Genomic DNA, 13,653 nt, shown 5'->3' with positions numbered 1-13,653 from the left:
GTAAAGACCCTGTGACTCTGGCAGTATCACCCCAATTTTATGAATGAGAAAAACTGAGAGAGTTTAAGTAATTTTCCCCGAGGTCGCACAATTAACAAGTACCAGAACCCAGCCAGGCCTGACTGACAGCTCTGTGCCCTGTTTACAGCACAGAGTCCCTCAAGAAGTCACTGACAAGAAGAGGTCCCCTAGGAGACAGGAGCTTCTTACTTGGGGACTGGGAGCCATTGTCAAAACTGCAGGCAATATGCTATCCTTTAAAAAATGCCTCCTGTCTGAATTCAAAACCCTGTTCACTCAGCACACTCCCAGCCCCGAGCCCGTCTTGACCGAGCCCTGCCTCCCTAACAAGTAGTAGGGGCTACCCCAACAGAAGCATTTTTGCTGTCCTTTTTGTCATTCTTTAGTGGAGCACTTTTCCTCAGCCCTCACCCCTGCGCAGCTCCTCCCGTAGGATGATGGGCACAGCCTTCTTGCGCGGGCGGGGCTGAAGCTTGAAAAAAATCGAGGCCAGCTTATCTCTGTATGGAACCCATCCCTCTCACTGGAGAAGAAAATCAAGTTCAGGACTTCCGGCCTCGTCCGCCTCCCTCTTCCCTCACTCTCCCCAGAGGATAAAAATAGCCGCCCCCCAGGCCTCATTGCAGCTGCTCCCAGGCGCGGGCTGGCAGGAGGCAGGAGGTCAGGGCGGGGACCTGCCCACAAGGTCTAGGGGACCCTAGCCGAGCAGGGACACCTGGAAACCTCACAGAGAGAAGGGGCACCTGGAGCAGGTTTGACCGCGATGTTGGGTGGTTCATATAAACACATCACGAGGCCCTGTGCACGGGCTCGCTCAGCTGCCTTTAGAGACGACATGTATCCGTGATTGTTAATTTCTGGGGGAGACAGGGACTGCCTAGAACAGATGATGAGACGTACATACCACTTCTCTGTGTGTGCTCAAGGATACACACAGCACGCACTGAGAGACACCGAAGGACAGAGACACTAGCACACACTGAGACACAGACACACAATTTCCTATTATGGGGGCCTGTCACAGCCTGGCACGGACCACAGGTTAACACCCGCAAATGCGGGTTGATTATAGGGACGTAGAAAGATAATAAAAAATAAACATTTGTAACTGTGAGAATAAGGTTACTAAAGTTCGCTGAGCAATATCTTCTTGCAGAATAAATGTATATAGGATATATTCATGAGAGCAAACAGAAATGTTAACGTTGATCTCCGATGGTGGGATAAAAGGTGATCTCTCTTTTTCTCCATTTTCTCACGACACAAAAAGCAGGTTTCTCCTTTGCAACCGGAGCGCCCGCATCCAGGCATTTCCCAGGATTTGGGGGGCCCGCTCGGCTGCAGGCCGGCCCGGGCCTGCCTGGTCTCTCCGTCCGGGGGGCGGGGGGTATTGCAGACAATGGACAAGCAAACAAGAGGCCGGTGACAACGTGCGGCGGGGATGGGCTCCATTACAGGGTGACCAGAGAGCCCTTTGCCGGCAGAGGCACTTTAAGACCGAGGCGCTCCCCTCCAGGCCAGGCCCGCACCGCGGCGGGAAGTGGGGAGGGGGCCGGGGGCGCGGCCCGGCGTGCGTGCGCGCTCTCGGGGCTGCGGCGGCGTGCACGGGCGCGCCCCCGCGGTCAGCCCCCCTGCAGTGGACGATGCCGCCGAGGAGGCGGCGGCGGCGGCGCGCTCCGGCGGTCTGAAGCGGCGGCCGGCTGCAACGGGCCGGCGGCGCGATGAACTGGGCGGCCGCCCCCGGCTCGGGGCTGTGAGGGGCTCGGGGCCGGGGGGGGGCGGCGGCGGCGCGGCGGGCGGCCCACGCTCCTCCTCGGCGGCGGCGGTGGCCATGCGCGGGACGGCGCGGCCGGGGCCGCCGGGCCGGGGCCGCCTCCCGAGGGCCCGCGGCCTGAGGGCCCCGCCGCCGCCGCTGCTGCTCCTGCTCGCGCTGCTGCCGCTGCTGCCCGCGCCCGGCTCCGCCGCCGCCCCGGCCCCGCGGCCCCCGGCGCTGCCGCCCTCGGCCGCGGGGCCCAGCGTGAGCCTCTACCTGAGCGAGGACGAGGTGCGCCGGCTCATCGGTGAGTGGGGCCGCCTGCGCCCGGGCGGGCCTCGGCTGCTTCCGGCCGCCGGCGGCCCAGTCCGCGCGCCGTGGACCGCGGGCGGGTCCCCTCCTGTCCCCGGGGCTCCCCATCCCGTCCCGCGCCCCGGGGCACCCCGGGCCCGGCCTCTGCCTGCCGTGCTGGCTGGGAGGTGTGGTCCCTGCCCGGGTCAGCCTTCCGGCCTTCCCGCTGCGCTCTCGCTGCCCCGCGGCGAAAGGACCCGGGACCCCTCGGCCGTCGCCAAAGACCCGGATCCACCCCATTCCAGCCTTTTCGGCCCTTCGCCCTATTCCCTCGAGTCAAGCGCCCCTACAACTTTTCTTCCTTGCCGCTCCAAGTTTCTGTGACCCTGTGCGCGTCACTCCAGGGCCCTGGATTTTGGATATCTTGAAATAAACGTTTTATTTAGACTAGACTTGCAAACGCTTGGCTGTGGTTTTGATGCCGCAGTAGAGGCCACACTACTGTGCTCATCCTTTCTGGTTATAATACTTTTCTAAAAAATGAGGGGGGGGGAGGGGAGGGTTATAGGGGCCCTACATGTTGTGGCGGTCTCCAAATCTTGCTACCACTAAGCATGTTCTAAAATAATGAGTGTCCAGGTAGCAGACTTTTTAGCTTCCTTAGTACCTTTTTGGTTCTTGTCTTGGCTGTGTGTGTTGGAGTATGGCCTGATCCCCTACCTTGTAGAGGAAGGAGAACTTGGCTTTGGATCAGTTGGTGATTGTGTTCTACTGAGCTAGCTTTGTCGTTTAGGGAATTAATTTGAAAACTAATGGTGTTCTCCTGTTGGGAGTTTGTAGATTCTGGAAATGACCCGTTAGAGGAAGATCTGATGGAAACGGCCCCAAATGGGAAGTCTCTGGTAGTTGCAGATACTTAAACGTTGACTTTCTTTTGTGTATTAAATATAAATATAAAGTGAAATAAAGGCAGTCCCTTTATTTCAGCTCAGGTTTGTCGTGCATCTGAGTGTTTAAAGGAAAAAAACTATTCTCTAAAGCATCTATTGTCTGTCAGTTTTATTTTATTCTTTTAAGTTATAAGACTTTCTTAAAGTGTGTTGAGTTCGACTCAATGTTGAAGTGGAATTGCTTTTACCAGACTGTTTAGACGTTGTTACATACATATATGGGTTTGTAGTATTTAACCAAAGAACAATGCTCTGTTTTTGTAATGTCCTGCCATTCTTAATCCTCTTTTTAGTCTAGCCGAATTAGCTGCATTTAGTTGAATTAAAACCGCAAATTGGGTACTACTTGGAACATAAGACAAAGGTGTAGGAAAAATAATGAATGCTTATAAATCAACTCATATCACATTAATTTTTAAAAAATATTAATGTGTTATGCATGGTTTTGTTGGTTAAAATTGTGTATATAATTTGTGACTTTGTTTACATGTAAGAAACCAGCCTGGGTTGGATTAGGGGACAGGGACAAGAGGCTGACATCGATTGAGTGCCTGCCGTATACTTGCCCCTACATGTTTTATGTATATCATTTCCTTTAATTTTCTTGTCACCCTGTGAGTTAGATATCATTGTTCCCATTTTAGAGATGAGGAAAGTAAAGCTTTAGGTAACTTGCTCAAGGTCACACAATTTATAATCATTTAAAAAAAATCAAACAGTGTTGACATAGGCCACAAAGTTTTATTGAATGAAATGAAGATATTATTTATGTAGAAGTTTGATTATGGCATGATGAAAAAGCAATCATTGCTAATTAATACTGAAGTGATGTGTTTGTGACCTGATTGATGAGCATACAGTTTATGCCCAGAAGTGGGCTCTTTGGAGGAGGCGAGGGCGTATTGCCTCACTGATCAACCTTGTCCACCTCTGGGGCCGGAGGGACCTCCAGCAGTATTTTCTCTAATGCAGCTAGAGTTGACCTGTTGCAGTGGGTCTCTTGATTCTCCGTCCTGCCGGATCCAGGTCCTTTCCTTCCATCCCTTCCCATCTCCCTCCTGTGTTCTACCTTTAAAGTATTCCTTGGCAGCCTCTGGGTGGGGAGGAGCAAGTGGGTAGGGCTGAGATGTACACCAGGCATCTTGAGTTCTCAGACTGCAGTTTCCCACAAAAACTCTTACGGTGTCTAAGACTACTTGAAATAATACTTTGTACCATATTTTTGTATCATTATGGGTTGAATGCCTTCTAAAAACTGACTTGGGAAACTAACCATCATTTTATAGTGTTTCTTAGACAATGAATTTGGAATTCCAAATAAGAAACTTATAAGTGAAGTTGATAATGACTTTATAAATTGAACTAATTGCCCTTAATGAGAAAATAAGTTGTTTCCATCCAGTTAATACATGCACATAATTTGGAAAAACCAAATAGTGCTAAAAGGTTTAACATGAAAAACAGCAGTCTCCTGCCTTTGGTCTTTTTATCCTCCACGACCTACTTTCCAGTGGAAGCTACTATCTCAAAGTAGTTCTGTTTATTTTTTTCCTGTTTTTTGCTTTCATATTTCTAAATCAATGTGGAGTAAGCATTTGACCTCCTACTATCATAACTGAGCACTTGCCCTCTTCTCTCCCCCAAACTCCCCAGTATAGTTACGTAACAATTTCTTGTAAAACCAGCAATCAGTATTTACATTATTGTGTATATATTTATTGCTCACTTCTGAGTTAAATAGTGACTCTTGATTATGTTTTCTTTTCCTATACGTTTTTGTTTTTCTGGGGGCAAATAATTGCCTTTTAAACTTTTTGATTAGTTTTGTATGCATCTATGGCTACATTCAAGCCAGCTCCCGTGGTCTAGTTGTTAAGATTCGGTGCTGTCGCTGCTGCAGCCGAGTTCCTTTCCTGGTCAGGGAACCACACCACCCTTCTTGCTCCATGTTGCTGCGATGTTGAAGCTGTGCCACCAGTATTTCAGCTACGAGCAGGGTCGTTCATGGTGCACAGATTTCAGTGGAGCTTCCAGACTAAGATGGACTAGGAAGAAGGACCTGGCTACCCACTTCTGAAAAAATTGGCCATGGAACCCGTGTGAATAGCAGTGGAGCATTGTCTGACAGAGTGCTGAAGGTGAGAGGATGGCGCAAAAAGATGGGGCAGGGTTTGGCTCTGCTGTATACAGTTGCTAGGAGTCAGAATTGGCTTGAGTGCACTAACAGCGATGCACTACATTCCCCGAGATACTTCAAGAAATATGTTAAATGCCTTTTGATATTTTATTTTCCAGGTAACACATCAAATCATCTATCGGTTCCACTTAGAGACTTCACGCTTTGGAGCCTCCCATCCTCTTGTTCCAATCTGGACAGTAGGATTGTTTTTCCTGGCACTTCTGTTCCCTTCTCTCCTGTCTTGGAGCCTGTTGCCTGGATCTCCTGTCTCTCTTTTTCTCGGTTTGCTTCATTTTGCTACAATGTCTCCCCAGTACCTTCCTAAGAAGGGTGCATGGGAGGTGAATTATTTGAGGCCGTGCGTATCTGAAGGTGTCTCTTCTATCCTCATGTTTTATAGATGATTTGACTGAATTTAGACTATTAGGTTGAAGATAAATTTTTTTTTTCACAATTTTGATGGCATTTTCACACTGTTTTCTGGCTTCAAGTGTTTCTGATGAAAAATCCAAAGCCATTCTGGTTCCCTTTTTTCTTTTTAGGAAGCTCAGGGTCATTTTCTCTGGCATTCTGAAGTTTTATAAGCCTTTGTGTGAGTTCTTCCTTCTGTCCATCCATCATCCATCTTGACTTAGCGTGACCTTTCAATGTAATGACTCATATCCTTCCGTTTTTAAAAATGTCTGTTACTTCTTTGATAATTTCCTACCCTTCATTTTTTGCTTTTTCCTTATGAGATGTCTATTGGTTTGGTTATGGAATCTCCTGGAATTGATCTGTAGATTTCCTTAACTTATGTTGCCTCGTATTTATTGTATTTGGAGATGGGAAGAGAGGGAGAATTTCTCAATTTTGTCTTCCAAGCTTTTATTTTTAAAATTTTAATGATGATGTTTTTAAAATTTAGAAGCTCTTTTTGTTCTGTTTCCATTTCCATTTCATTTCGTTTTCTATTTCCATTTTATTCTTGTCTTATGGATATACTGTCTTCATTTATCTTTGAGTTGTGTACGTTGTTTTTAATTTTTTTGTATGTTTAATATGTTTTTAATATTTCTTCTCCTTCCTCCATCGTGCCTACTCATTTCAGGGTTCTTTTTAAGTTTGTTTAGATTGCAAATATCTGGTGATCCTTGGCTGTTTATAATTAAGTGTGAGATGCTGAAAAGTTGATTAAGGGAGAGAGAGCATGTGTGTGTGTGCTGGGGTCTGGTGACCTCCCTTGGAGTGCAGGTGGACTTTCCTTTGGCAGTCTGCCCCACGGATCAGCACCTTCACATCTTCTTTGGATCTAGTCAGTGTCTGCAGAGAAGACACCTCCAGTCTCCTGCCTCTGGTGTGTTTGGTGATACCCTGCTGCTTGGGTTTGGGTTTGGGTTATTTGGTTGAGAAGGCACGGAGGGTGCCACTGTTCAGGCTGTAGACTTTGACTTCTCTTGTTTATGGTTGTCCTGCCTCTGTGCTTCAGTTTCTTCGGAAAAAACTTGGCGTTTCGTGCTGGACCTGGGAGCCCAACTGTTTGAAAACCCTGTTGAGAAGCTCCCTCTTTGTCAGGCCTGAGCCTCAGGCTGGCCTTTGGTGGCCCTTAGGACCTCCAGGGCTGAACCCTTCAGGGGTCCTGAGGGACAGTGACCACTCCTTCAACTGTTTCCCATCTTGCAGAAGTTTGTTGAAGTGTATGGTGTGTTATTGTCTTCTTTCCCTTCCTGTTTGTCTTTGTGGTTTCATTAGTACCATTTTAGAGGAGTTGGGGGAGGATGTGGGGATAAAGGCTGGTGGTCATTCCACTGTAAATGGCAGTTAGGATTGGGCTTTGACTGTTGAGGAGCATGTGAGGTGTAGCAGTTTTTTGTAATAACAGTATTAAGAAGGATAGTAGTGGTGTGGTAGTAGTAGTTGACACTTTTTAGAGTGCTGCTGCCATGTGGCAGTCTTGCTGTGTCAGGCACAAAGGTAATCCCTGTGTTAGGTATGCACTGTTATTTCCATCTTATAGAGGAAGAAGCAGACTTGGAGGAGGTATGTAACTAGCTGAGTTCCTGGTAGTAGGGCATGCAGTCCTGACGGAAGTCCATTCATTCAGAGACTCCAAAAGCCTTAGGAGCTATGTGGCATCCCTGTGTCCCCAGGCCCCTTCCTAGTTGCTCTCGTTTACTCTTCTTAACCAGATGCATTGTAGGCATCCATTTCCCCAGTTTACTGATAACGGCTCTGACTCAGGGCCCTTTGGGCAGTGAGTAGAGGGCCGGGTCTTGACTCAGTCCTGCCTGAGTCTGGAATCCATACTGCCTCTTTGTCAGCTCTGGAGGAGCTGTGATTGACCAAAATACTCATGGAGTAGAATCTGCAAGCCTGCAGCTACATGTGCTTGTTTGTGGTCTTGATTATTATGTGCATCCTCCCATGTTCTCTATTTGACTGATAATTCTGTTAAGTACTAAATTTTCTGGAAGTCCAGAGCTTGTGAAAGTGGTATGTCACTGGGGCAGGCTAGGCGTTTGGGGATAAAATGCTGGTGGTGAGGCAGTGTGGTATTACCTGGTCATGGCTGAGTGGTGATGGTGATGGGGAATCTGTAGGGATCAGGGGTCTCCTGAGAATAGACTCTGCCTCCCACCAATTAGGAATTCAGTCTGGATAGCTTGCTTCTCTGTTAAAATAAATACCCTCTGGAAGAGTTAAGCATTGTTCACTTCTTATTTAAAATCAGGTCAACACTAGTTGAGATAATTGCTCCCCAAATCAGTCCAGTAACAATTTTTGAAGCCCCACCAAGTACCATATATTGGGGTAGAAAATGACGATTCAAAATTATTAAATTTCTTTTCTTGAGGAACTCAGAATTTCGTAAGAGAGACTGTTATGTCTGTGACTGTAACACTGAGATAAGAATTATATTGCTGATAGATATAAGTAGATTATTCTAGGAATAATTAGTTTTGACTCTAAAAGGGGGCGGGGGAGAGAGGCTTAGAGTTTAGGGAAGGTGTTCCAGGAAAGGAGGCATTTCAGCCTCATCTTGAAGGATGAGTTTGATAGGCAAAAAAGAGGAGTAGTTTGTGCCAGGCAGACAAAATAACATGAACAGAGCCATAGAGGTATGGAAGCAGATGTGTAAAATCAAGGAACAGGAAAAATCTAATGCGGCTAAGATGATAAAAATTGGCAAAGCCAGGGTGTGGCAGAATATAGAGCTGGTAGGTTGGTTGAAATTGGATTAGAAATTTGGATTTTATCTTTTGATAACAAAGAGCTGTTGAGGAATTTAGGAAAGGAGAATGCAGTTGGGACGAGGTTATAGAAAAGATCACTGTGGCCCCAGTGAAAAGGGCAGCTTGGAGACTGAAAAGCTGGAACTGAGAAATGGGGCAGAGTCAGCCTCTGGTGATAAGACGGATCAACTAGGATAGCTGAAGGGGTGGGATGGATTTGTGAGGAATTTATGGGGAGTTTGGAGAAGACCTAGTGGAGGAGCCCCGAGGGCTAAAGAAAACGGAGGAGTCACAGAGGAATCAAGGTTTCAGATTTGGGTAGCAAAATCGAGGGACTCTTTCCTTTTGGGAAGTGGTTGAGGGAAAGAAAAATGAGATGAGCCATATGTTTCTCTCCTCCCAGCACCTCTCTTTCCTCTTAAACCTCAGGCCAGGCACTTGGTAGGGAGGGCTGGGAGGGTGTCCTCTTGCTGATACGTCTGGCATAACCTGCCACTGCCCAGACCCTGAGGAGGTGGGGTGCTGGTGGAGGTGGGTTAGCACCCTGCAGCAACCTCTTAACCCTGGGCATTTGGGTGGTGCTGGTGGCATTGACACAGCATGAATTTAAATCCATGTGTTCTTCATTGGGAGAGTAAGGCCAAGACATTGTGCAATTGTGGGTTTTGAGGGTTTTTTTCCTTCTTTATGCTACGCATGTGGGAGAACTCTATCCAATTATGGCTAAACCTGTCCCCTGTGAGTCACATCCTGAGTTTAGTCAGTTCTGAAGGTGCTGCCTAAAATATTGTTTGGATTTTAAGGGTCACTTTAGAAACAAATGAAACATGTGGGTGTTTTTTTTTTGAGCAGCCTGAATTGAGACATTCCACAGTATTACTTCTGGGGTTTTAATGCGGTTATGCTAGTGTTCTGAAAAAACTTGCCAGCTATATGTACTAAAACAAAAAAAAAACTTGGACATGAAACAGAGCCATTAGCTACTCTGAAATTATATCACACTTAAAAGTATGCTGTTTTGTGTTATCCTTCTTGATGTAAATCAAGTACAATATTTTCTAATCAAAACGTTATTAAACAGCTTTCATTTGTGCAGGATCTATTAAAATGTGGTATGCCAAAATAGATGCATGTGTATTGCTGAGTTACATAATAAACATGTAATGAATAGTTACTTTTACTGTGCCCAGCAAGTGACAGTGCTGAGCGGTAGAATATTTCTGAAAAGTAATTTCATAGGTCCCATTCTTATTCATAAATAAGTCTGTTCTTATATAAATGTGTGTATTTTAGTATACCCCTTGCTATGTGCCAAGTATTTCATGTGTTCTTTTTTGTTTTATCAACCATAGGAAATAGGTGGCATTGACATTTTTTTAATAGATAAAGCTGAGGCTCTGAGAAATTACAGAATTTGCTGGAGGTCACAGAGATGTCTGGGGTTATGTGACTTCAAGGTGCCTGCTCTCTACTGTGCTCTCCCTGGAGACTCACTATTTATTTAGTCTTTATCTAACCAGAATCATCTGAGGGGTTTAAACAACACACAGATTCCTAGACTTACCCTGAGCAATTTGTTTAGGGGATCTGAGATGGGGTCCAGCTAGTGAGCCTTTTTTTTTTTTTTTAAGAAGATTAGCCCTGAGCTAACTACTGCCAATCCTCCTCTTTTTGCTGAGGAAGACTGGCCCTGAGCTAACCTCCATGCCCATCTTCCTCTACTTTATACATGGGACGCCTACCACAGCATGGCTTTTGCCAAGCGGTGTCATGTCCACACCCGGGATCTGAACTGGCAAACCCTGGGCCGCTGAGAAGCGGAACGTGCAAACTTAACCTCTGTGCCACCGGGTTGGCCCCTAATGAGCCTTTTGAATGCCATGTTTCATTGATTATAAGGTGTACAGTTTTTCCACATTTGAACATCTCTGAACTTGGAACCATTTTACAATCAATAGCAAGTCATCAGTTAACTGACAGCTTTTTTCTTTCTTAGTGGCACAAAAAATGATGTACTTCAGATTAAATGAAATACAGTGTTGTAAAAAGATATCGTAAAGGAAACTTAAACATAATTTGTCACTTTTCCTTTTTTCGGTACCTATCACAACTTTCTTTCAGAGTTGTAAAATTCACTGGTGGTATTTATTTGCTTGTGGTAATGACTGTGTACTAATGTCCTTTCAGGGAAGCCAAGTGATGGCAGTGAGATATTATCATTAGGTTTAAGAGCAATAGCAGTTCAGTTTTCAGTCAGGAATTTGCTGGCAAAAGAAAGATCACTGGTTCTCAACCTTCCTTTGTGAAAGCCTTAGTGCCTTCCCCTAGACAAAGGCACGGATGCCCACACATATTAAGTTTTGCATACTGTGCTGGGGGTTCTTAGATTTTGAGGGTCTTTAGGGACCCCTGATAAAAGTTTATGGGTACACCAGGTCCCGCAAAAGTTGGTTCTGGAAGGAGGTATCTGTTACATTCTGTATTTTGTCCTGGGAGTCCCTGACTTCCTACATGAATTTCTAAAAATTTGCATGCATTAAGGTTCACCCTGTTGTAGTTCTGAGTTTTGACAAATGCATAGTATCCATCATAGTATCATGCCGAAAAGTTTTATCGCCCTGAAAAACTCCTTGTGAAGGGGGCATTTATATTTATAAATACCCTCCTCTTCCTTGTATTTTAAATGTTTCCTTTTAAAGTGTATTTATTATGGAAAATTTCAGACATTCAGAAGTAGACAGAATAGTGTAATGAACTCTTCTGTACCCATTATCCAGCTTCAACAATTATCAACTCACTGCCAGTTTTGTTTCATCTGTACCACTCCTCTCCCCAGTGCACTCCTCGTCCTCACTCCCTGCATAACGCTTAGATTATTTTGAAGCAAACCCAGATGTATAATTTTATAAAAAATGATTTGGTATGTATCTCTAGAGACCCTTTAAAAATCTATAGCAACTATTATTACAACTAAGAAATTAACAATAATTCAGAAATATCAAGTATCTAGGCTGTTCAGATGTTCCTGATTTATAAATGAACGTTTTTATAGAGATTCTTGTTTCCCTCCCCTGCCCCCATTTCTTCTCTTATCCCTGCTCCCCACCACACCATATGTTTAGTTACTCTGGTGCCAAGCTCTTTCTCACCCTAGGGTCTGGGGTAGATGGTTGTTCTGCCTCATGTGCTTTTCCCAGATCTTCACATAGCTGGAGGCTTCTAGATCTCAGCTTAAAGTGCTGCTTCCTTGGAGAGCCTTGCTTTCCTAGGATTGACCTCCAGTGCCACTCTATTCTTTCACTGTGTTTTGTTTTAATCACCTGATACTCTTGTTGTTTCTCTCTCCCCCTATAGGAAGGTAAATTGTGTTTGGGTAGAGACCTTGTATATTGTTTCACTCTATAGCCGCTCCTAAAACAGGACCTGGCGTGTAGTACGTGTTCAGTAGAAGTTCAGTGAATGAATAAATGAATGAATCATACTTTTTTCTTTGGATTCACTATCTTGTGCCTTACTGTGGTCGTCATTCTCTTGATCATTTCCAATTGCCTGCTAAGCTGTTAGTCAAAAGGGGAATTGGACTGAACTTACACTTACGAATGGAAGTTTAAATAAATTAGTTTTTAATAGTTTATTTTCTTTGAAGTTGCTTTATTTTCCCAAGTCTCTGTCTCTTGTGTGCCCGTCTCTGGGTGAGGTGTGCTCCATCTTGGCTTCCATAGCTCTACACCCTTTACAGCAAATCTGTATCACCGTACCCATGACACTTTCTCTTTGCCCCACTGCACAAAGGTCACCTCCTAGCTTGGAACATAACAGTCTCTCAGCAGACTGTTGGTCCCCACTGCAGTGAAGGATGTGAAATATTCAAGAGAGATCCTGGTGAAAGCCTTTTCTAATAATTAAAAGCTGGGAAATAGAATTTCTAATCTATTTATTTTCTTCTCAAATGTCTAACCTGCCGTTAATCCTGTTCAATGTATTTTTTCCATCTCAGACATTGTAGTTTTCATCTCTAGAAATTTGATTTGGGTCTTTTTATATCTTTGGGTCTTGTACATCTTTTTATATCTTCTATGTCTCGTAACTTTGACCATGTGGAGTACAGTTATAATAGTTTCAGTGTCCTGTCTGCTAATTCTAACATCTCTGCCAGTTCTGAGTTGGTTTCAGTTGATTACTCTGTCTCTCTGTCTCTCTCTTTTGATTTTTTGCATGCCTGGTAGTTTTTGACTGGATAGCAGGCATTGTGAATTTACCCTGCAAGTGCTGGATATTTTTGTATCCCTCTAAATATTCTTGAGTTTTGTTTTAGGACTCAGTTAAGTTACTTGGAAACAGTTTGATCCTTTCAGGTCTTGCTGTTACATAGGACAGGAGCAGTGCTTATCGTAGGGCTAATTATTCCCCGCCACTGATGAAGACCCTTCTGTGCACTTCTCCCGTGACCTGTGAGTTACGAGGTTTTCCAGTCTGGCTGGTGAGAAAATGTGGCATTGCAGATCCTATGTAAGTGCTGGGCACCGTTAGCCTTTATCCTTTCTCTGTCCTGTGTACCTTCCTCATGCATACTCTGATCGGTGTTCAGCTGAATGCTGGAGGACAGCCCTCTGCAGATCTTGGAAGTTCTCTTGTGCAGCTCTCTCCTCTCTGGTACTTTGTCCTGCATACTCTAGCTGTCTTTGTCTTTTTAACAGATACTTGAACATTCTGGCACTGTGGCAGGGCCTGCTTCATATTTTACATTATAGTGCTGGAGATTATGGGTTATATTTTTGTTGCTTATTATCTTTGGATAGGATTTTGGAAGCACCTTTAACATTTCTGCATTTGTGATACAGATCACATCTTTGGGGTAATTCTCTTATGGATTTTTTTTAAGATATATATATATTAATTGGACATGAAATCTTATTCCCTGACCCTGTATTTTATTGTCCAGCTCTCTTTATAGTTTCTTATCCTTCTGCTATAGTATTTTCAGATGGGGAAGGTGACAAGTGCATTGTTTGAGTCATCCATTTGAAATCAGAAGTGACCATATTCTCCCTTTGGTTCCACAAGGTTCTCCCAAGGTAGCATCATCACAGGTACTGGAGAGGCAAACCTCACCACAGCGTTTGTGATGGATAGCTTTGGCCTTCCATTTTCAGAGATCACAGAATTACAGTGAAAGTTATGTTCTGAAATGTAATCTCTGGAGAATAGGGGAGGGCAAATGTTTAGCAAGTGGATCTTTGCATCTGG

General features: G+C 44.8%; 1 protein-coding gene across 2 annotated transcripts in view; it reads left to right on the top strand.

Moving 5' to 3' along the window:
- The first annotated feature begins 1,663 nt into the window (after positions 1-1,663).
- Positions 1,664-13,653, top strand: part of RYK (receptor like tyrosine kinase) — a 94,546-nt gene continuing 82,556 nt past the window's right edge. The window contains exon 1 of one of the 2 annotated variants that reach the window (XM_070577537.1): positions 1,664-2,081. In XM_070577537.1, coding sequence (XP_070433638.1) covers positions 1,853-2,081 — 229 coding nt within the window. In that variant the 5' untranslated portion in view covers positions 1,664-1,852. The remainder of the gene's footprint in view (positions 2,082-13,653) is intronic. The other variant, XM_070577535.1, reaches the window with a different exon arrangement.

The sequence above is a fragment of the Equus przewalskii genome, chromosome 15 (assembly GCF_037783145.1).
Source record: "Equus przewalskii isolate Varuska chromosome 15, EquPr2, whole genome shotgun sequence".
Lineage (NCBI taxonomy): Eukaryota > Metazoa > Chordata > Mammalia > Perissodactyla > Equidae > Equus > Equus przewalskii.
The sequence above is the reverse complement of the archived record's forward strand: the minus strand, read 5'-3'. Positions and strand labels throughout refer to the sequence as shown.